Source organism: Erpetoichthys calabaricus, chromosome 1 (assembly GCF_900747795.2).
Source record: "Erpetoichthys calabaricus chromosome 1, fErpCal1.3, whole genome shotgun sequence".
NCBI classification, from domain to species: Eukaryota; Metazoa; Chordata; class Cladistia; order Polypteriformes; family Polypteridae; genus Erpetoichthys; species Erpetoichthys calabaricus.
In genome coordinates, this window is record NC_041394.2 from 198,711,986 (window position 1) to 198,737,232 (window position 25,247).

Genomic DNA, 25,247 nt, shown 5'->3' on the forward strand with positions numbered 1-25,247 from the left:
ACTGTTTAGTGGATGCAGTGGATTCTCCATTATTGACAGAAGCCTGCTCAGTGCCCGTCGCTCTGCCACAGATGTCAAACTGTCTAGCTCCATGCCTACAATAGAGCCTGCCTTCCTCACCAGTTTGTCCAGACGTGAGGCGTCCCTCTTCTTTATGCTGCCTCCCCAGCACACCACCGTGTAGAAGAGGGCGCTCGCCACAACGGTCTGATAGAACATCTGCAGCATCTTATTGCAGATATTGAAGGATGCCAGCCTTCTAAGGAAGTATAGTCGGCTCTGTCCTTTTTTACACAGAGCATCAGTATTGGCAGTCCAGTCCAATTTATCATCCAGCTGCACTCCCAGGTATTTATAGGTCTGCACCCTCTGCACACAGTCACCTCTGATGATCACGGGGTCCATGAGGGGCCTGGGCCTCCTAAAATCCACCACCAGCTCCTTGGTTTTGCTAGTGTTCAGCTGTAGGTGGTTTGAGTCACACCATCTAACATAGCCCTTGACTAGGTTCCTATACTCCTCCTCCTGCCCACTCCTGATGCAGCCCACGATAGCAGTGTTGTCAGTGAACTTTTGTACGTGGCAAGACTCCGAGTTGTATTGGAAGTTTGGTGTATATAGGCTGAACAGGACCAGAGAAAGTACAGTCCCCTGCGGCACTCCTGTGTTGCTGACCACAATGTCAGACCTGCAGTTCCCGAGACGCACATACTGAGGTTTGTCTTTAAGATAGTCCACGATCCATGCTACCAGGTATGAATCTACTCCCATCTCTGACAGCTTGTCCCTAAGAAGCGGAGGTTTGATGGTGTTGAAGGCACTAGAGAAGTCCAGAAACATAATTCTTACAGCACCACTGCCTCTGTCCAAGTGGGAGAGGGATCGGTGTAGCATGTAGATGATGGCATCCTCCGCTCCCACCTTCTCCTGGTATGCGAACTTCAGAGGGTCGTGGGTGTGACGAACTTGTGGCCTCAGGTGGTGAAGCAGCAGCCCTCCATGGTTTTCATCACATGCGACGTCAGAGCGACAGGCCAGAAGTCATTCAGTTCACTAGGATGGGATACCTTTGGGACTGGGGTGATGTAAGATGTTTTCCAAAGCCTCGGGACTCTCCCCTGTTCCAGGTTGAAGATGCGCTGTAGAGGACTCCCCAGCTCCAACGCACAGGCCTTCAGCAGTCGTGGCGATACTCCATCTGGACCCGCTGCTTTGCTGGCACAAAGTCTCCACAGCTCTCTGCTTATCTGGGCTGCTGTAATTGTGGGTTGGAGTAAACCCTCTCCTATGCTGGTATCAGCAGAAGGATGGGTGGAGGATGCAGTACTCCAAGGTGAGAGTGGGTTAGGGTGGTCAAACCTGTTAAAAAAGTTGTTCATCTGGTTTGCTCTCTCCACATCTCTCTCGATGGTGGCACCCCGCTTCGAGCTGCAGCCAGTGATGATCTTCATCCCATCCCACACTTCCTTCATGCTGTTATTCTGCAACTTCTGCTCCAGCTTTCTCATGTACTGCTCCTTTGCCGCCCTGATTTGGACTCGGAGTTCCTTCTGCACACGCTTGAGCTCATGCTGATCACCGCCCTTAAAAGCTCTTGATGTCACTTGTAATCCATGGCTTGTTGTTAGCATAGCAGCGTACTGTTCTTACAGGAACTACAATGTCCATACAGAAGTTGATGTAGTCAGTATGACACAGTGCATAGGCATTTCACATGTGAATGGTTTTAGAACGACCGACACTTATTTTTAATAAATCTACTACAATATGTTGACAGCAATAAAAGACTAACCTTAACTACAAGCAGTTCATGCTGTCATATAAGTACATGTATCTTTAGTTGCGGTAATAAGAGCGTAGAAAGCACAATGTGTCGAGCGTGCGGTCGTCCAGGCGAGAGCACACCTTCGTGCAGAATACACCAGCTGCTGAGAAAGTACACTCTGCCTCCACTGAAGTAGGCGGCACAGTCATCAGATACTGATATACTTGTTCTAAACAATGCCCGCAGTTGCAGTTGCTCTGAAACACCGCCGTTTCACCTTTTACTGATGCATCCAGTTTCTTGTCATCATTCTGTGATGGCAAGTTTCTTGGCACAGATAATGCAGATGCAACAGACTGACGCATTTCAATTTCAAGTTGCTGTTCAAAGCTGTCAACAGCACAGACGTCAATGAACTCTGCCCCGTCCTGGCATTCTTGAGCTGCAGAGTGCAGACACGTCCCAGTTCACTGTGCTCAGTCTTAGTGGGGGCCGGGAGACTGACTGCTGCTGGTCTGTTGTTGAATGAATTAATGAGCAACACACTACACCGTGGGCCAAAAAACCGTGCCACTTAATTATTTTCAACTATAACTCTGTTATTTCTTGATCGATTTTTACACTTTTACGTGCTATATATGCGAGCTTGGCCTTTCCTGTTTTCCCGGGAATTACAGCAGTTTCATTCCCGGGAATGAAAAATGTCCGGGCTCCCGATTTCCTAAACATATTTTTGCCAGCACAAAAGTCAATGAAAAGTTCAAAATTTTTTCCTAGGGTTTGTTTCCCACATTTTCCATAGCGCTCAGTATTCAGGATTATTAAAATTCAAGGTTCAGGCTGGGGGAGTTTGAGTCGGGGACCACCCTTGGTGTCTAGGGAATGTGCCCCTTTAGTTGCAAAAACTGCATCCCTTGGTGTACATTACACCTAAGCCTATGTTGCCTAATGTTGTGTTTCCCAACCTGTGGGTTGTGGCTGATACCAAAATACCACTCTGACAATTATGCCTGATTCACCATGGTGGCATTGCACATGGGCTGCAGATGAATACTCCCTACTCTGATGATCACGCTCTATTCACCAGGGGGAACAATGCTTTGACAATCACGGTTGATTCCTTGCAGTGTCTAACTACGGACCTTCAGAACTCTGCAAGCAGCGCTGAAGATGAATTTGACTGACAGATATTCCACCCCTAGATTTGCCCACAGTGTCTCAAGAAGCTGCAAGAGTGTGACTAATGTAGAGTAAACTAAGTGAATGTACAATCCAATTGGCTGTTCAGCGGAGCTCCTGAATCGCCGTTTTTGAGCTAATGCCAGAATTGTGCATGTTTTGCTATGTTTTCATGGAAAATGATTTTGTTGTAATGAATTTTGCAGATAAAATGGACTTTGCTGTAATGAGTTTTTTTGTAATATTAGTACTTTGGGAAATTGGCCAGGATCCCCCAAAAAATGGTTAAAGTGAGGATTTTGTTTAAGCAGAGTTTGTTCTAACAGAATTTGACCTGTATGTAAAAAATCTAATAGATTGGTTTAGCAAAATCTTCCTTTCATAAGCTTACACTGGCTTTTATGAAGTATACTTGTTGAGCCCTTACACACTCAGAAGAATGGTGAGTCTAGAGTCATATTGCACAGACATCAGTTGATTGCAAAGAATTACACAGGTTAGTGGACCCAAAGTAGTGGATGGGTGATTTTGGAAGAATCTTTCCGAATTTGCTGTTGTCATGTGGTTAACTTCTGACTGTAGTGAGCTGTGCTCATTACTGGCAGCAGTTAAATTGATTTAATGCAAATGAATTTTTCCACATTGGTGTTCACTTCAGTGCACACACATATAATGCATGTGATCGCACAAAGCTTGCTCTACATAAATACTTGCATCGAAGCATGATGCAAGATGTAACATGAATAATGCACATCACGCATTAGTAAGCTAGCATGTAGAATGAATGTAGTATCTGAATGATACAGAGGTAACGGACATACTTACTTACCTTTGCAGTGAAACCCTTGCATAAGGGAATATTTTTCTTCCTACTTATTTTCACCTTAAGGACAACATTTGAGTTGGTGTCAATAGCACCCTCTAGAGAACACAAATGACATATGTTGTGCTGGACATACGTACAGTACTAACTTACCTAACCTGTCAAATGGTCACGTAAAGGATTTAATTATTTTTATATTAGTAGTCTTTTAATTTACTTCTGGTTATACTTTTCATAATGTTACTAAGACAAAAATGATTGGCCTATAATTTACTGGAATCCATTTTTAGTCTTTTTTTTATTACTACTGATAAAATACCACCCAACCTTTTTTTTTTGTTTTTTATGCCCAAAGTGTCAGGTTTCATTTTTTAAATCTTTAAACACAAAGCTTGTTTTACTTCTGCCTGTGGCATTCTATATTTTATCTTCTATAAAAATTTATGTGAATATATATATATTTGTTTTGCTGGTGATTTTGTGCTCATTTAAAATGATTTTTGATTGTTCTTAAATTCTCTTTTACTTCATTTTTCATGAAGTGGTACTGGAAAATCTGTTGCTGTCTTATCTTGCATGACAGTTCTTTTTTAGTTTCTCACTTTTGAATAATGATTTTATCACAAGATTCAGTTTACTGTATTCCTTTCGTTGTACATTTTTTATTATTAAATTTTCCAATAGAGTGATCTTTTTACTCTTGTAGTTTTATAGTTTTTCATGTTTTTAATTTCCAGACACCTTTTATTTGGTTGTACAGTGTAATAGATTATTACTTTTAAATCCTAGAAACTTGTTTTCAAATTGCTGGTAAGGTAAAAAATGCCTTTGTGGAGATATGTTTTGAGCATGTATCATATTACCTTTATACTAAAGTCAATAAAAACATTTAAAAACCTAGTATACTTTTTTAATTGCAAAAGTTCACCGGATATAGTGTAACTAAATCTCTCTTATTCATACTCAAAAATGTTAGTAGGTGGTGTGAAAGTGAGTCCATGGAGGAGTATCAAAATTAAATTGGTAACATATTGCTGTGAAATAGACTGCACCTCAGTCCAGTGCTACAGAAAAAGCAATTTCGAGATTTTGGCTAACTCATATTCTGATACTGCAGTCTGCTTATTAGTTTCAATTTAAGTAATGATATATAAACAATATTTACTGCTGTCTTTTTAGCTCATTAGATTTTTTATTAAAAAAGAAATAACCTGGAAAATTAGACATGGCTGTGTGTCAGATCCAGCATTTCCTCACATATTCATCCATCCATCCATTTTCCAACCCACTGAATCCGAACACAGGGTCACGGGGGTCTGCTGGAGCCAATCCCAGCCAACACAGGGCACAAGGCAGGAAACCAATCCCGGGCAGGGTGCCAACCCACCGCAGTCACATATTCATGTACTATCCAATACTAAGAGCTAACATTTTTACAGTAACAGTAAAAGAGAGTCTCTGCCAGGAAACACATCATTAACGTATTTCCAGGATTAATCTAATTTTATATCGTTATTCATTTTAATCAACTATTACTTTTATTTTCATCCTTATTTTGATTGCTCCATCGTTTTATATATGCTTTTCATGGGCACTGCCATTTTTTAATTTGTAGATTAAATTGTCAAGTTTGTTGTGCATGGCTACTATGAACCTGTGTCGCTGCTTGGCTTGTGATACACATGTCAAGAACATGGGAACACTTTTAGAAAGTGGTTAAGGGCAAGTTTAACACAAATGTTAACAATTTTTGTTCACACAAAGAACCACAGAGACATGGAATAAATTATCAAGTAGTGTGGTAGAAAGCAGGACTTCAGGGACCTTCAAAACTTAACTTGATGTTGTTTCAGACAATTTGCTTTATGTAGATGGAATTGGTGAACTTATTAAGCTGAATGGCATGTTCTCATCAAAACTGCTTGAATATTCTGATATTGTAATGTGACATATGATATCAATGTAGCCATTATACCTGTATATACAGTAAGTTGGCTGCTCACGTTAATCAGTATCTGAACTTTTAGTAGTCAAAGGAGGGACTTCATGCAAACTCCATGCAGCGAGGACCCGGGAAGCGAACCCAGGTCTGCTAACTGCGAGGCAGCAGCGCTACCACTGCGCCACCGTGCCGTCCAAGTTACTTATCTATATTAGAAAAATTGCATAAAGAGAAATAAGTCAGTCCATGGAACAATGATTCTAAATTAAAATCGGATACATATGGATATAGCCTATTCTTTCAAAAATGTAATTTTAAAGAATTCAATAGTGATTTTTAATTATTTAATCAACTGAGCTAGAAAATTCATTTGCTTATGTAGAGCAGTATCCTTCTGGAAAAAAAATAACATATTTTAATACAAAAAATGTAGATATATTCGCTTTAGAAAAACTATAAATTTCAGTCACAAAGAGAACAGATATATACTGTACATTCATGCTGTACATATGTATATATATACATACATACATACATACATAAGGACAAAAATAGAAGAGTCTATTATCCAGTTAACTATAACTTACTAAAATACTATATGCAGTTTTTAAGTCTCTTAACAGTTATAATAATAAAGTATAATAATAAACTTATCATTATCATGAGTCACATTGACTAGTCATATAAAATAGGATTTCACACTTTGCTTAATTAAAAAAATGGGAAGTTTATAAATATTCATTGATGGTTCTACTTTCGGTGTTGAGAATTTGATGTTAATGTTGAGATATTCTATAATGCTGTCCTTTATTGGTTGTACTGTATAACAATAAATATGTTGATGGATCGTCACACATTGTAAAATGCAGTGTCTGTCCCTCACTTGAGGATTACTGGAGACCATCTCCTTCTTTTGCTACCTGAAAATCTGCCTCCTGCCACTCTGATCTTCCACAGATCTTTCCATGTGGCTCCAATGATCTTTACTCTTCCACATACTCAGTCTACACATTCATAACACCCTTTCCACCTCATACTGCTCACTTTGGGCCAGAGGCAACAATCCATCGTATTCACTTAATTTAATTCTGTGAGAAATTTCAAGCCAAGGTCCTTTCTGAGGCTTGCCAACATCTGCATATTCAGGCCACTGTATTTAAGCAGAGGAGCATGTATTGTAAATGCTACTCTTTAAGTGTTTGATCATCTTTTTTTCTTTCTCCCCCTCTGTCTCCCTCTTTTTATGTCACCATCTTTCTTTCAGGCATATGTGATCTCCCACTAGAATTCAAATGCCAAAAACTCCACTGATTATTTATTTCTTTATAAAAAGCCACAAAAGCATCACTTTTAGTCTCTGAAGCTTCCAAGAGCTATTCTTTCGACTCAGACATCAAATAGCTGAAAACAATAGTCTTGAATTTACCGTATTGTCATTTTTAACTTTTGAAAAGTGGGACTGTCTCTGAAGTAGGCTATGATGAATTTAGTTATATCTGCTCACATAATTTCATAATGGATCGCTGATTGTTTTGTGCCAGTTTCGCACAACCTTCCTGCATGGTCTGATATTCTGGAAAATACACGAAATAACATATAGAACATATAGTGAAGACCATCTTCTCAGGCACTGGGGTATAAAGCAGGAACTGCATTGTGGGCAGATAGTTTGAGCTGTTTATGGAAAACGTAATAAAATCTGATTAAATTTTACTTTTTATAAACGACATGCAGACATTCTGTTTACGGTTGCATATAACTAGTTTGTATAATTTCCATATTCTTATTTAATGCCTTTCACATTGTGGCTTGAATGCTGAGTAATTATGCTATAAACCACAAAGAATCAGTTTCTCTGCCCACATTTAACTCATTTAAAATTGCCCTTATTTTTCAACAAATAACTCAAACACACTTGCTGCAATACACCAACTACTGTAATACAATTTATCTATAACATAAGAACAACAGGATATTTTGCAAGTATATATATATATATATATATATATATATATATATATATATATATATATATTATATATATATATATTTATATAGATATATAGACAAAGGACAACACAAAACAGATTGGTGCTACAGTAGCTTAGTTTGATCTCTTTATCTCCGGTAGAAAAAGGCACATACTATAACTTATGAATTCTGATCTTTTGATTAATGTGGTCAAGATTAATAATTTTGTTAGCAAGTTATTATGTTTCTGGCACCTGCAGCACAGTGGTTTCTTTGGTCTGTTCACATCTTGTCTGCACTGATTTACCCTCCAGCACCTTTCCTCTCTGTATATGTGTTTGTGAGACACTGCTCTGCACTTTTCTACTGAATATATGAAGAGAAACATATAACCGCTAAAAATGTATCCTTCACAAAGGTTAATATTTTTCAGTTACTGTCATACCAATAACCAAAATATGTTAGCAGGATTTATCCTAACTACTATGTTACAATCAATAGTTCTTAGAATTAATCAGTAGTTCTATGGTACTGTAGTTTACCTTCGAGTTTTAACATACAGTAGTCCTCTTTTGTTAGCTTAAAATTTACTTCTGCTGGGTAGTCAGCGCTCAATCAACTCCTGTCTTTAGCAAGACGAGCATGAGGCTTTACATATAGTGTCTTTTGCTTGAGCACCTTGCTTTCCTTTAGCTAAGTTCTGACATGTGGCACCCTCTTTAACTCTGTTACAGGCAGTCTTTCACTCTTATAGTCCAGAATCAGGTTGCCCTTTGGGAGTTAAAAGGATCACTCCAGACTTTGTTGCTGCTACATCCTAGGCAACAGGGGTCCTGCAGGAGTAGAGTGATGATCAAACTGAGAACACTGAGCATATAGAGAGCGCATACTTAGTGCTTACAAGGAGATATAAAGGAAAGAGTGGACTTCTTACCGTTGGTTACTTGGGTGCATATAAGCCCAACCTTTTTGTTGGTAGTTGGTGGAAAATTTTGTTCATCAGGGTAGCCAATTGTTGAGTTATGGCTCATTGTTCACTGACCAAGTGTTAAAATTTTGCATCCTGGAGACATCTCTGGATGTCACTTTGCTTGTGATTGATTAGTCTTGTCAGGTTAGACCCAGGAACTGCATTCCAAAGAGGCCCTTTTTTTAGAGAACTGACGCTTGAGCTGAAGTCAGCTTCTTAAAGGACATGTGTGCCAAAATAAAGTAAAATGGGTAATGCCAGCCTATCCTACATGGGGAAACTAAATTACTTAACTAACTCCTGCTAGAACATATGCAATAATTTAAAATATAAAAAAATCATGGTCGAAGTTATACTGATTGCTAATTTGAATGCTTATATGAGAATTTAATTGCACTTTAAATCCTGCTTTAGTTAGGTCACCAACAACTGCAACTACAGTTTCTAAAACCATCTCAATAATTTAACTTTATTATTAAAGGTTAAAATCTCTTTGATTGGTTGAGGTTTCTTTGCCAATATTCATGGCAATATTCTTTTTTTTTTTGCCAATGCATCACAATTATTCATGATTTCTTTTTCATTACCAAAACACAAACCTTGCAGGTATGGTACCATTGTTATTTCTGACCATGCTCATGTTATTCTGGAACTCAAATTGCTATAGTATGTTTCACTGTTCTATTCTCAACTAGTAATTGAAACTGTTGTGGCAGATGCTTAAAGCATATTTGATGGAAGAAATAATTTCATGCAATATTTGTTTCAAAAAATAAATTAAACACTATAAGGGCATTAGAAAATACTGAAATCTTGTCATGATATCAGTTTTGTTTATGATTTTTTATAGTATTCATTGACATTTAAAAATTGTTTAGATTGATTTTTTGGAGTTTTCAAGATCAAGGAATGTATTGGTCACATTTCTTTTCGCTTGAAATACATTTTCCCATGACGTCATTTTGTTTTTGTGATGGGTGTTGCCATTTTGTACTTTTGTGTAGATGCATTCTCATATCTTAACATGTGATTAAAGAATTTCAAAAACTCGATTTCATTGTTGTGAATCTTTTTACTTCCTGACTACAGTATTAGTCTTGCATTTTGGCTTTGGTTACTTGTTTAATTTTGGCTTTTGACCTTTCTTCTGCGTTCATGTTTAACTTTGGTCTCTTGGCTTTTTTGTAAAAAAAATCTGATACTCTTGTTTTGACTATGACAATTTTTTGTCTATCCATCTCCTAACTCTTAAATAAAATCTTAGACTGCTTTATTTCCTTGCAGTCAGTACAGATCTTTAAAAATTAATCATGTTTGTGCCAGATTACTCAATGCAGAGCTCTACAAAAAAGTTGTCACTACAAACAGAATTTCATTTTCACCAAAAGAGAAACAGAGTAACTCAGTCTTAATTCATGCTGTTCTTTTTATGAATACAGATGAAAATAGTTGCAAAGAAAATAATCCAATTTCAGTGATTAACAATGCAGTTGGTTCTGTTCACGTTAGTTGAAAGAAGACTATAAGACTTTATACACATCTGAATGAAATTATCATTGAAATAATTGATTTGTCCAAATGATTTACTGAAAATGGTGCAGTTTCATATACTCTGCATAGAGTAGATGGACAAAACACTGAAGTTACAAATCCAAGACGATATAAATATCTTATAAAGCTGCACTCCCAGAAAGGTACCACACAACATTTTATAAAAAGTTATCTTCTAAAGTAACTTTGGAAATGATACAGTATGTTAAAGGATGATAGAGATAATAACATATTAAAACATACAGTACATAAACTCCTTTTTTCTCCATGTAGGAATTAATGCTGGCTGAAGACTTTTTTACTCCATGTTGTGTGAAAAAACATTTACTGCCATTTGAAGTGTGTTTATATGTGTTTTTTACTTTAGTGATATAAGTAGAGTGCCTACAGTTTTCCAGATTTCTGTACGGTATGACCTTGATTACACTTAGTGAGACAATGTGAGTAAATGTAAATTTGACCTTCTTTCAGTGATTATTCTGTAAAAGAAAGACAGCAAATCACAATTAGCAGAATAATAGTCAATAATGGCAGATGGAGTGGATTTTCAAAGTTGCATGCCAAGGGAGAGAAGTAGCGATTCGCACCTGGGGACCACCATCTCTCTAGTATTAGATGTAATTTTCAAAAAAAAAACAAAGAAAAATATAATTTTTTAATGGAATTTTAAAGTTATAGCAACAGGAATATTTCCAGTGCAACTATTATAGAAAAGATAAGAGGTGCAGGAGCATGAAATCCACAGTAATTAAATAATTAAAGTTCAAAAACACGATGTCCATTGACATAATATTTTGCACTTCTAGTGTTAATTAGTATAAAAACATCTTAGATTAGTTTTTCTGCTGAACAATAAAATCCATGACCTGGTAAAAAGAACAAAGGAAGCGCATCCTTCTTATAATATCACAAGATCAAGAAAACATACCCTGTCAGAGCCATTCAATGTATTAGGCAACATAGGTTGCTGCCTAGAGCGGCACTAGCCAAGGGGCACCATTTATGAAAGTTAAGGGTTAAGCTCTCCGGATGCCAAGGGGTGTGCAGTCCGTAAAGTCTATAGCATGTACCCAGTGGGGCGCCGTGTATGTAACTCTGGACACCAAGGTGTGCCATAAACCCCTGCCCAGGTCTTCAAACAGGCTTCAACTTGCACTGTATATTGTCAAATCTTCAACAACTATTTACTGTAAAATATACTGCAGTATCTGAGCTTTGAGAGATCTTGTTATTTCTAGATGCAATAAAAAAAAAAACTTTCAAGAGAGTTGAATAAAAATCTCCATTCACAGTGTTGTACAGATATAGGTTTGGACGCAATATATGTGCATGGATTAAATTATTACTTTAGTCCGGAGGTTTATGCTTGCATAAATAATGTAAATTAAGACTGATTTACTCTAGAACTAAACAGGGCAGTCCATTATCAGCAATGCTTTTCACAGTTGGTATTGAAACTCCTGGTTTTCCACCTCCACAAACAGCCAGAGATTAAGGGGATTAAATTAAGAAGGACCTGAACAAAAAGCATCTCTTTATGCTGATGACATGGCTCTCTAGGTTACTGATACATATTCATCCCTGCCACATGCATTAAAATTGAATGGAGGAATTCTATAACATCCCTTTGTTCAGTATAAGCTTGAGTATGAATGTACCATTCCCAGTGAATGGTCTTCATCTGATTACTTCATAACAGTGTAAATATGTAGGAGTTATCATTTCAAGAGACGTAAAGGCCTGTTCAGTTGAAATTCATCATACAAAAAGTAGGATTCATGTCCTTTTTCATTTAAATTGTTAAAATGAATATCCTTCCAAATGACCCTATAGTATTTACAAATCTTTTTTTTATTTGATAGTTATTACTTCCTTCATTTGAACCACAAAAAAGCCACATATAAAAAAGACAATTAAACAAACACCTAAGGACAGGCGGCATGGCACGACCAACAACAACAGCAACAACATTTATTTATATAGCAAATTTTCACATAAACAATGTAGCTCAAAGTTCTTTACCATTGGGTAGGATGAGGATGCCTATGTTAATTTGATTTGGCTTAATTTTAATATGGAACATTAATGTGTGCAAGTAGTATTGTTTAATTTTTATTAGTTCTGCATATAATTTATTGTAATGGGACTCATAAAAAATAATTTTAGAAATGTTAAGGAAGAAGTACACCAGGTAACTGATGTGTGTTAAGTTTATTAATATGTTCATTTTTTTTATCATTGCTGGAAAGAGACATGTTGCATGTTGGTTGGACATGGAAGTAAGAATTTCACTGTACTTTGTCTACATGACAGTACTACTACTACTAATACTACTGCCCTTATGTGAGCAAGTGTTCATTGTTCTGCTGTGATGGACTGGAACTTTTACGAGAGTTGTTTCCTGACTTGCGTTTGAAGCTGCCTGGGTAAGTTTCAACCCATCTGATGCTGAACTGATTAGGTTGGTTTGATAATGAAAATAGTTACACATTTTTGGAGATTGAACAGTGCTTAATCAGGGTTCACAGCCAATGTGCCCAGACTCTGAGGTAGATCAATTAATGAACAAATTGTGATAAATTAGAAGCAATTGATGGTATAGGTTTACTAATGGCTTACAAGGAACATCCTTCATTTCAGCAATTTAACAAAAATCACAGCAGCACTAGAGAGAGGCAGAGTGGGCAGACCTGGGGATTTTGGGGGTGGTTTCTTTCACACAGGTACTACCTGCAGACTGTTGCACTTTAGGCTTTTATAATTTATACTGTAGACAGGACGCTCACTTTTAGTTTTGTTGGAGGCATTACATTTATTGGTTTTTTTCTGTAACAATATGGGAAAAGTGGCTATTTAGTTGATTAACTTTTCCCCATGCATTTCAGTCATTGTTTTGTTGTATACCTTTAGGGCATTTTACTTTTGTAATTTTTGGCTTTTAAAAATTTCCTGTTGTGATAAATGTTGGGTGATTGGATTCTCATATTCTTGAAATAACACCATCTTTTATATATTTTCATTTTCTTACTCTCTGTAAGTATTTCCTTTGCCTTAAAAGCCTACTTTTCTAAATATGTTTCTTGGGTTATGTGTCTTTGGTGTGCACTGGTATATTTTCAGAGACCATTTCAGACCACTACACTGTGATCTGTACCCCTGAGAGGATCAATACTTCTTGTTCTTTATATATATATATATATATATATATATATATATATATATATATATATATATATATATATATATATATATATATATATATAAAACAGTCACTGTCCTAATGTTTGTTACAAGTGTGTGCATTTAGGATACAGGTTTTTAAAAAATAAATCAAGTCAAAAATACAATGGCTTGGATTATAAGAACAGGTAGACTGAACAACTTTATAAATATTTGGTAATAAAATAATGGCAGAAAGCAACAAATCATAAGTAGAAGTCAACCTAATGGAAAAATGTCTGCCATGTTGTCTCTTGCCAGACCATACAACCACTCCCTCCACGTCAGATGTCTTTACACACCATATGAGATCTTTCAATCCTGGGCAATACTGAAAGTCCAAATAATCAATGTAAAACTACAGAAACAAATGCAAAAATCGTAAAAGCAGTATGAAAATGCTTTCAGTTGGAAGTCCTGATATGATTATGACAACTATGTTGTTTGTAAATGAAATTCATACTATGTTATAAATTGAAGAAAGTTTCAAACATTTTTCCCCAGTTTAGGAGCTGACACTCCCAGCACTGTTTTAATTGCACTAAACATTGTATTAATATTAATAATAATATGTTTTATTTTTATAGCACCTTACCCATGATCAAAGCACATGATTGATTCAAGTTTATGCTGTAGGTCAACAGCATGGTTAAAGGGAAGCAGAAACACCACCTTACCACACTCAATCCTGTCAGGAATTTACAGTGTTTATAATGTAAGAATAATGCCTGTGAATGGATTTTGCAGTGAAATAGATTGCTGGTAGGGTTGTCACAAACAGACTGCTAACACATACAGTAAATGTAAACAATTCATTTATGATTTTTCTATAATAGATTATGATGTCTTTGTGACTTCCAGAATTTTCACAAGAAAGGCTATCGTATCAATGTGGTCCTCTGTGAGACATGTTCTTGTTGGGCTGCAAATGACCCCTGATGTACTAAATACACACTGTAAAACACTGAAACTTTTAAACACCTTATATTATATAGTAAATGTGATGTAATATCATTTTAAAATTATATGTAATAGTAGAAAGTAACATGTTATGGAGGCATACTCCATAGTGAGAGTTTAAATACTGATTGAGTGCTAAAGAGTGTAGCTGCTGCATGAGCAGCATACAATGTGTTAAATGTTTAACTGACTACAAATAGTGTTTTAACCTGTAGAAATTCAAATATCACATCCCTATTTCAAATGCAACAGTTTACAGGCTAATTATGATTAATGTCCCTTAATTTAGAAATGACATACCTACCTCTCAAAATTTGTATTGACTCACGTGATAACCCTTCAAGTGTTTGGCTAAATCGGTTGTGTTGGTATTGTGCAGTAGTAAATCTTATACGGGCATGCATATATTTAGTGGTTTTATTCTAGATGCCGCTCTGGTTACCCTCTTTGTCTATTAAGTGTTCTCGTGAAATTGCCATGTTAAAACCTGTGAATGGGTGGAAAATGGGGCAGCAACTTGAGCCATGCCCATTGATAGCCTACAAGGCTCAATTTTCCAAATCCACAGCAAACCAGAAATGCATTCATAATGTATGCCTAAGAATTGATACCAAGAAAAATGAGTATTTAAACTTTTTTAAAAATGTTACAATCAATAATTATGGATATTGTGATACTTTTGACAACCTTACTTTCAATGACCCCCATAATAATATGTCAAATAATCTATTTTGGGGAAAAGTACTGGTTTTCCAATTACCAGTACTTTTTTCATAAACAATAATTAAAAGCATTCCTTTCATAAGTTTTAAATTATGTTAAACTCAGTTTCCATTACATTGCAGTGAGGTTAAAGGCTGTTTGAGCAGCATTGGACACAAGGTTGTAACAAACCCAGGAAGAAATACCACTCATTTGTAAAGTTCACTCAAACACTCACTCATACTTGCTAGAATTATGCTAATTTAAATTGCAAATTAATCCAAATACTCAGTTCTTCAGGATGCAATAAGAAGATGAAGGAGTACCCCAAGAGAACCCAAATGTGCATGGGATGAATATAGAAATGTTACATGTACAGTGACAAGACAATTCTCTATCATAGTGCAACAAAGAGTTAAGAAGTGGGCTTCATTGTTAGCTTGAAAAATAGATGTATATCAAATGGCAAGGCACGCTTAAAGCTAAATAGTATTTACAGCTTTTATTGAACGAGATAATGTAATTTTATTATTTAACATTTCTGCATAATTACTGTTTACAGTAGAACATCAAGAAAACTTCAATGCAAGGAATGCATTACACTATAATGTCTTCGAAAAGTGCATTATATTAGCTGTCATGCATATAGCGTACTCTAAAATACCACTGGGATAAAAACAAGGACAAGGAAAGTTGTCTTTCCCAGGAGAAGGGTTTTTTTTCTCCGATAACTTGAAGCATTTATTCAATGTCTTATGTTACTCACTGATCTATTTTTCTTGTTAGCTGATGGTTGTTTTAAAAGAGCAGTTATGCAAACAAATCTGTCATTTAGCTTGCTGTATCTATTCAGAGTCTTTTTAAAACTTCTTACAAACAAAATAGAAATAATAAAAAATGAAAAAAATGAATACATTTGTGTTTTCATGAGAAAACAGGAACATCTGCTGTAAGCTTCTTGTCACGTATTACTTCTTCTGTACTGAGGGAAATTCTTTTTAATCATTTGTGCTTTTCATATTTATTGAATATGTGTTACCTTCTTTATTTTATTTTTGAATCTGTGCTTCTTTTGTCTTTAGGTAAGATATCTGCTTTTTTGGATTTTGTTGTATGTTTATTATATATTTTTGCTTTTTTATCATGTAAAAGCACCTCCTTCTTTCCATGAACAGTAATCGCTATTTCAGGTACTATAGAGAAGTTTTCTGAAGTGATCCTTGTCTTCTATTAGATTTGAATATTTCACCAAAAAAAAACAAACTACATTGCTTTGCGTGGGTAAGCAGGAACAGCTGTGAAGATTCAAATACAACAGCAAAATCATTGTCAGTTAAAGTGAGAGGCAAGAATGCAAGAATCTGTATAAACTGTATAAAATATGTAATGCAATAACTACTGAGGATTTTTTTTTGGAAACCATAGGAATCTTTATTGGCATATTTCATTGACACCTCCAGCTTGTCGTCTTTTTAGAGCAGAGAGTTGTTATGTTCTGTCTGGAGCACACTGGATTATGTTGTGTTATTCTGAAAGGTTAAAGAAGAGTGCTGCTTCAAAGCAAACATAGAACAACCAGTCACGAGTAAACAAGAGGAGCAGCAGTGGGAGTCTGCTTGGAGCAATGAAGAATTTGTAGCAGCATACAAATCATTTTTAGTGACATTAGAATTGAGGAAAACTAACACATTTAGCATCACTTTGCCTATAGGTGTCGATCACAACTTCACTTTTGAAAAATACCATTTTTTGCAGCATGTCTTGATCTTGGAATTAGAGTGTTCTTCCTAAGTATTGGCAAAGAAGATTTCACATTTATCTCTTATCTAATTATCAAATTCAAATAGTAGATACAATACAATGTTATTGTCCTCAATTGTGGCAATATGGAGTCCCTGCTAATTTGTGGATTTACATCAGCTCTCCATTTTTTTTAAATTTTATTTGGTGCAGTTATTCTGCACTGTATCTCTTTATGATAATCAACCAGTTGGATTATTCCAAAACTAATAGCTCCAATTTTTCTTTAATAATGTAACCAATATGCATTTATCTGAATGTTAAATCCACCAAAGCTATGCTGAATGGTGTCTGAATTGTTTTGTTCTCACTAAAGGCCCATCAGCTCTGCATTCTTATAGTATATCCTTAATGCTCTACTTCTGAAAACAGTCGATTACCTAACAAGATAATAGAAGCTTGATTGTATGTAAAACACATTTCTATGCACATAGCCTCTTGTTTGCATACAGTTTCAAATGTTGGCATGCTTTTGGAATAAAAGAAAAAGTTTCACGGGAAGCACTAATCGTTTTAGTATGCATTTGACAAACAAAATAACATATTTCAATTGACTGGGCGAATAAAATAAATTAATTAGGAACTTTTTTCCTTTCTCTGTGGAACGATTTTTAATTTTATTGTCATACTCACATTTTTCCACAGTTTATATTAATATAAACATATGTAAATGCAACCAGCAAGATGTGTGATTATAAAGGACATCAGCGGTAAACACAAATTCTTCATGACTTCCTTAAGCAGCTCCCACACACAAAACAGTGGCACTTTACACATTTTTCCTTCATTTCTTCATGCCTACATCTTCTATCCTAGGACCACATTGTTCAACCGGCAGTAAAAGAGACCCGAGAGGATGCTGTGATGCAAATGGCTTTCTCATCCAACGCTTCAGCCGCCCTGATCATCATGTGGTTATTACAAAGCTCTGATGCCACGTCCATAATAAGCACCCTTTTGCCTTCTTTCTTGCCCATATGTTGGGGATAAAAAATGTGAGAGATGATCACAGCTAAATCTAGCAGGTTATAAAATGCAACAACAGGCCACTTGTGGCTCCCTTGCTTTCACTGTGTAGAGAGTTGCTGTGTGAGTTAGCACATGTACACATACCAATTAAAGGGATAAAATATGCAACTATGAGCTTTTGTGGGTTTTTACAGAAGTGAGCTGTTTAGATAAAAATAAGAAATAAACTGATTAGTGAACTTTTGTAAATAGCTTGGTGCAATTATATTCATTCACTGTGTCTAGTTTCTTTTTTCTCTCTGTGTTAATGCTGATGGTGGGATGCATGGTGCTGAGAAGGCAGAAAGGTACTCTTTCTTGGCTTGTACATATAGAAAGTGAGCATGGCTTTCCCAGTCGTCATCACATCCATTGAAAAAAAATGCTCTTTATGAGGGCAGCAGTTCTTGTCTTATTTTGTACCAAGAAGGCGCTTGCTTGCCAGGGAATGCAACATACAGTATAAAAAATGGTCAAGGGTGACATTTGTCTCTTTGCTGGTGAAAGGTTCAACCTGTTGATTCACCACAGTCTCTGATAGTCATGTTCTGTTCTTGTGGCCTCATTGAATCTTTTCCCCATGTATGGAATAGTATTTAACATATACTTGGTGTTCATATCAGTTGCTATCCAACAGCTAAAACAGCATGCCATTTTGTACTTGTACTGGAAGTGCTGTGAAAAAAAACAATTTCAGTTGAGTTTCAGTACTGAAATAACAGGAGTGCTAAAGTTTTTAGATTTCCCCATTATATTTTTTATTGCATGTACTGAAAAAATATGAAGATGTGATATTTTTCTGTGACTATTGTGTCGTTGTCAGGAGGAGAGAGAGAGAGAGCAATTCACATTTATGTAGCAGCATACAATAACCTCTGTAAAGATGACTAGAGTGGATTTTTCAAGGTAAAAAAATATGCAAATGCATTCAAGTGTGTGCCAGAGGAGAGAGACAGTGATTCACATCTGGGTTCTGACATTCAGAGGCGTTGCTAATGGAAGCAATAGGAGGTTCTTCATGTAAAAAGCAAAGAAAAATCAAATCAACCAATCACATTATCACAATGGAAGTTTAGAGTTACAAGAACAGGGGCATTTGCAGTGCAGCTGGTATGTCTAAATTTTTAAATTTGAATAGAACAAACTCTAGAGATAGGTCATTTAATAAATAAAAACTTCTCTTGCAACTTTCTGATACCCACCCTCTCTGATTCCCTCCTGACCTCGGTACATGAAGCTTCTTCAGTCATAGTATTCAATTATTGAATTATTATTATATTCAATTATTATTCATTGTATTTTGAGCCTGATTTTCTTAAATTTAAAACTTTGACACTTTTGTATTGTTGAATTTACCGTATGTCTTCGTTTATATTGTAAAATCTCGATTGATTATTTTTTTTTGTCAGGGTCCAATAATTGTGCTTGATTGATAATAAATTGGCCATATTGTATGATAGGGGTATGTGTTTTCGCCCAGCAGTGGACTGGTGCCCTGTTCAAGGTTTGTTCCTGCCTTGCACCCTATGCTAGCAGAGATTGGTTCCAGCACCATCTGTGACCCTGTTCAGGACTAAGCGGATTAGAAATTTACTGACTGTAAATGTGCTATTTTAAGTGTCTTTAATACTGATTGACTGATACTGCAGGTTTTGAAGTACCAGTTATTGAGTCTGCTTTATATCATCTGTCCATCATTCATTTTAGATTTTTCTTCTTTGTGCGCATATTATACCAGGCAGTATTATGCATGTTTTCCCTAGTATTTTGTTAGCATCTTAATTTAATCGCTTAACTCCTCTCCCTGCTATTATATAAAAGACTAAGTTTCAGGGTTGCAGCTGAAAACTATAATATTTCAGGTTGTCATAGTAACTTCCCATATCTTACTATCTTGTGCAGAACTGTCATTGTATTTTCTTTAACTTTTGACATCTTATGACTTCTGCAAACCTATCCTATTTTTGAGTCAACAAGTTATTCACAATGAAGAATCTTTTCACCACTGCTATTTGCTTATTGCCAGTGTTTAACTTTAATATGCTCAAATGCTCTGTTTGTTCTTTATATGACGAAAAAAAAAAAAGATTTTGGGCACTCATCTTTGAATTCCCCAAATATTTTGACAGATTTGTAGCACACCAAGTGACATAATTCAATGCCAGTGAGATGTGCACAATTTATGATATCTCAAATATTATTCTGTCAAATTAAATTTTGTATTGGGCTCTATCCTGAAGGCAGACTTAGCCAGTTTGTATCTATTTATGTGTGCATGGGTTATTCAGTGTAAAGCAGTGTAAAGTTGTTCAGAGAAAGCTTAATTTTAACTATCATTTTTATTTATTTCATCTCACTGTTATTTAGAATTGGCACTGCTATGCTAGGATATCATTAGAATTTCAGAACATTTTAACAATTGTGATGAGAACAGGCCATTAAGTCCAACAAGCTTTATCCATCCAATTCACCTAGATTGTCTAAAGTAACATCAAGTCGAAATCTGCAGCGTCCCTAAAATCCTACTGTCTACCATACTACTTGGAAATTTCTTTAGTGTGTCTGTAATTCTTTGTGTAAAGAAAAGACTTTCTAACATTTGTGCAAAATCTGCCTTTAACAAGTTTACAGCTGTGTACCCATTTGCTTGTTGCATAATTTATTTTAAAATAACAGCTGGGATCCACTATGCTAATTCCTTTCATAATTTTAAACTATTCAATTGTGTCACCTCTTAATCTACATTGGCTTAAAAGACAATGGCATTTTTATTGTTACTGTCTCGTTGCTGTCTGTATGGACTTTATTCCCATTTTTTTGGGGTTTTTCCTCCAAGTACTATACTCTGTTTTTCTTCTTTACCCCAAAGATATGCGTGAAGGGCTAATCAGTGACTCTAACTGATCCTGAGTACCAAATGTGGGTGGGAGGGTGAGTCTGTTATGTGGCAGGCACCAGATCTTTCCGTCTTGGTTTTTCCTTTGTCCCCAAACAGAGACGCAGTGTCCTGTACTGGAGTATGCAGATTTTGAAAATTGATGGATGGACATCAAGGATTCCTAAAAGCAGATAGATTTTGGTTACTTCTTGAAAGGGCCTAAGGATGAGGTTTTGTCATTTCCATTTAAAGTTAAAAGGCAGCTTTATGAGTGACTGTGGGTGTTATGCGTATATGGGTTTTGTTGTTAATTTGCTTTTCTGCCAGAGTTTATTATTGGGCCACAGATACCTTTAACTTTGTATTAGGTAAAAGTGGGTTTATAAAATTTCAAGGTTTTCTTTTTTTTTACTAGTATGCAAATTAGACTACAATAATAATAATGGATAGCAGAGATTAGTTATTAACTTGCATCTTCTTAATGTACAAAAATAGTCAATGCTATAAAAATGGCTTTAGCTGGACAAAAGAGTTTACATGTTTTCAGCATAAATGTAATGACTTTAAAGATGATTATTGAAATTTAAATTGCAGCCATTCTTCTGCCGCATCTTGGTTATGAAATAAACAACATCAGTTTGAGTGGATGATTAAAAAAACATTAAAAGCAGACAGTTGATTTAAAAGTTAATATTACTTGCAGACAGATGAATGAGTGGAGTCATAGATTATAAGTAGGTCATTTGCAAAGAGACTCTCCTATGGCTCAGACATGACTGATTAGCGTTCCATTTATCACATGCTGTGTCTTTGTATTTCACTAACTAATGAAGGCTGAGTGATTCTTTATGAAAGACTAATGCTTTCAGTAATTTATGTAACTGGTTATGCAAATTTATTATTGATGTGCTTTCTAGGTTTTTGGAGTTGGAAAGCAGTGGTCATCGAAATGAGATAAGATTGCACTACCGCACAAAAAACCAAGTATCACATACAGAAGTGTTTCCCTACATTTTGGCAGACAAACAGTGGCACAAGTTATCAATTGCAATTAGTGCTTCTCACATCATTTTGCATGTTGACTGCAACAGGTAAGAAACACTTTATTTTAAGCCATTCTAAAATACTACAGGTTACTTTTTAAATATACTAGTATAACTGATATTGTTTCAAATGTTGGATAAAGTATTTCAGTGTTTCAGGAGAAATGTCTCTTTTTTCAGCAGTTAAATCTTGCTGTTAAATGACAAAGAAACCTGTGTATTGTTAATAATTTTGGCATGATCTGTTATAAACTTTAAAAAAAGTTTAAAAAACTGTACAGTATATTAAAATAATTTCTCAAATGATTTTAAAAAGCTGTTCTAACAAGGTTATAGGTTGTCCATTTCTTAAACCTAAAGATTTCCAAAACACATAACAAATAATGCAATGTATGAATTGTCTTTTGAGGTAGCTCTGTGATATATGTGTCTAGGGAGCTGAACGATATATTTTTGTATATTTCTTTCCACCTAAACCAAAGCAAACTATCCTGCTTATGACAACTGAAATTTGAAAATATTAATGTAACATGCTTGGGTTTGTGTCATTAGCTTTTATGGTGACAATCTATGAGAAGCATGACTGTTAGGGAGCACTCAAGTAACCAGAACGTGCCTTCTTTAAATACATTTTCTGTCTCTGGCTTATGGGTACTGCCATCTGGAAGCTGTAGTTTGGACAATAACAAAGAGAACATGGAAATGTCATTATCTAGTTTTTTGTTTCTCCATTTATCAGAGGTGATTTCTTTTTAAGTGAAACAAAAATCCTATTTCAGTGAAAACAGTTCATTTCTCACATGTTGTCATGTCCTTAAACAGGCATGTATCTTGGTTGAAAGAAAGGGATCCTAATCTTTTTAATCCAGATAATAAATCCTGGCCCATCACTGGCTAAATGTCTTCTATTATGCTTATGAGGTCTGGAAGTTAAATGACGTCCTTTTCTTCAGATCTTTTACTTTAAGGTTGGGCTTAGCTACTTGTTTGGAAAAGAAAGTAATGAATTTTGACCTAATTGAGCAATGTAATCTTCTGAGGACTTCTAGATTTCTTCTGGGGCACAACTGTCTGCAGAAGTGTCTGGATGAAAAGTTGCATACTGTATGAAAAGATAGTACAGCCTGTTTTAGGCGTTTAGAATTTCTTATCTTATCCACCGTGGTATTGTTGATGTTTCCAACTTGGTCCTCATGAGAAGGGGAAGCAAATTATGATAAATGGTATTGTGATTCAGTAAGAAATATTCAATAAAATTAAGAAAAAAACATTAAATGGCACAAGATTTCACAGTTTAAAGAAAAGTTTAATGGACAGCCACCCTCAAGATTTTTTGTAGTCCTTTAGTAGCAGAGTTTAACCCCAATGGACTGAAATGTAATGTGTCTAAAAAGAATATGGATCACATTTGATGAGCTCCATCATTAACCTGCCTTTTAGGAACAATAAAGCTTACCAGAAATTATACTTTCTTTGTCAGTTACACAAGATCAGATTGTCACAGAAAGCAATGACAACTTTCTGTAGGTTTATTAATAAAATTATTTTGACCTTCCCTATCATAGTTTGTAATATGCAACTTTTATAATCATTTGTTGCTACCCCTGCACTGTGGATTAAGTGTAATTTTGCGTGCTAATGATGTGTCCTAAGTGTTTTGTCATTATATTGTCCACTTGAGAATTAGTCTTATCTTTATGTTGTATGTTTACATTAATGTTTTATTAACATGAGCTTCACCAAATCCGATCCCATACAACTAATTTATGTTCTTACTTACTTATTAAAACATGCAAATCAATAATGTTAGCTTAAGATATTAGCTTAAGACTCACTGACAACATCTAACTTTGTGATCCTTTTCAGAATTTATGAGAGAGTAATCGAAGCACCTTCAATGGATATACCCAATGGGACTACTTTTTGGTTAGGTCAAAGAAACAATGCCCATGGTGCCTTTAAGGTATGTTTTTAAATATTTGTTATCCTCATCATTGTCAGTAAATTCTTTAAATATTATAGATGACCTTCCTCCTTTATTTTCTGTACAGTAATTATTAATGAGATAATTTTAAAGATTTAAATTAAGAATTTAAAAGATTTAAGTAATGCTTTTTTATTATTGGCTAGTTCAAGACAATTTAAATATATTCTAAATTTAGGTTTACTTTCATATTGTTATTCAGCCAAATTTATAATTATCTGGATTTCAGTGTAAGACAAAATGCAGAGAAATTATTAAGCTTATGTTCCAAAATAAGAAGATCTCTATTTACTTTTGATTTTTTTGATTTGATTTACTTTATTAATCCCCAAGGGAAAATGGTCTTTTTGCATTACCTTTGTAGGTCAGAGTGCAGGATCAGCCATTTCCATGGCTCCCCTGGATCAATTTCAGGTTAAGGGCCCTGTTCAAGAGCTCAACAGAATAGGATCCTATTCCTGGGTTGACTAAAAACCTAACTTTTGCACTGTTGAAGTAGTCCAGTTTTTCAGTGCTGCCGTAATGGAACAGAAGATCTTTTCTTGCGTGGGACTAGTGGGCATGACAGAGTTTTGGATGGAGTCAGATCAGGGTCACAGTGTTTCAGTGTTATTGAATTTTGGATTGTGAATAAAACAGACAGACATGTGACTTGTATAACCCAATCCTCTATCCACTTTATTTTATTTTTGGCAGACTTACATTCTTGAATACTGTCATTTGTTTTGGCAAATTATTTTTCAAATTATTTAACAATACAGTTAAAAAATAGCAAATACTGTAATGTATGACTCAGAAAGTGGTTCGTATTATAAAATAAAATAGCAAATAAAACAAAATAGTTCAGTATAGCCCTAACATTCTTACTTTACACTTACATTTTTTAGATCAATTTTTTTTTTATTTTGAATTGAATAAGTGGAAAAAAACAATCAGGAATCATGGAAAACCAAATTTTACCAACGTTAGGCAACAACAACCCAGCCATGGTTCCTATATCCTAAAATAGCCCTGTAAAAGGGATCCATATACAATTAAAATTCACTGATGCTTGTGTAGACAAGTGAGAGAAGCTACACAGACATAGCAAGATCTTGTCCTGGGTACATTTCAGACAAATTTTTCTTTTTAACGATTTTTAGTTGAATTATTGCATGCTCAGATAATCTCCAACTTTTCAGTGACCCTGTCCTAGGAAAGTGGGTTAAGAAAATGAAAGGATGGATGGATAAATTCTCCACCAACATTCAGAGTCAGAGACTACATCAGTGAATATTGTTTTGTAAGTTAAGATTCCTGTTTACTTATCATAATTGTAAGAAGAATTTCACCAACCCTGAATCTATTTAGCCTAGACTGATCTCTACTTTTATGTAGATCTGCTCACAAAATACAATATTTGCCCATAAGAAGGTGAGATGTGAGAGCACTTTTTTCCTCTTAATATCATGA

General features: G+C 35.4%; 1 protein-coding gene across 2 annotated transcripts in view; it reads left to right on the forward strand.

Annotated features, from left to right (window-relative positions):
- The window catches only part of nell2b (neural EGFL like 2b), a 369,230-nt gene that overhangs the window by 38,191 nt on the left and 305,792 nt on the right, over positions 1 to 25,247 (forward strand). For both annotated transcript variants that reach the window (XM_051920793.1, XM_028810691.2), the window contains exons 4-5: positions 21,686 to 21,859; positions 23,678 to 23,774. In XM_051920793.1, the coding sequence (XP_051776753.1) occupies positions 21,686 to 21,859; positions 23,678 to 23,774 (271 nt within the window). The remainder of the gene's footprint in view (positions 1 to 21,685; positions 21,860 to 23,677; positions 23,775 to 25,247) is intronic.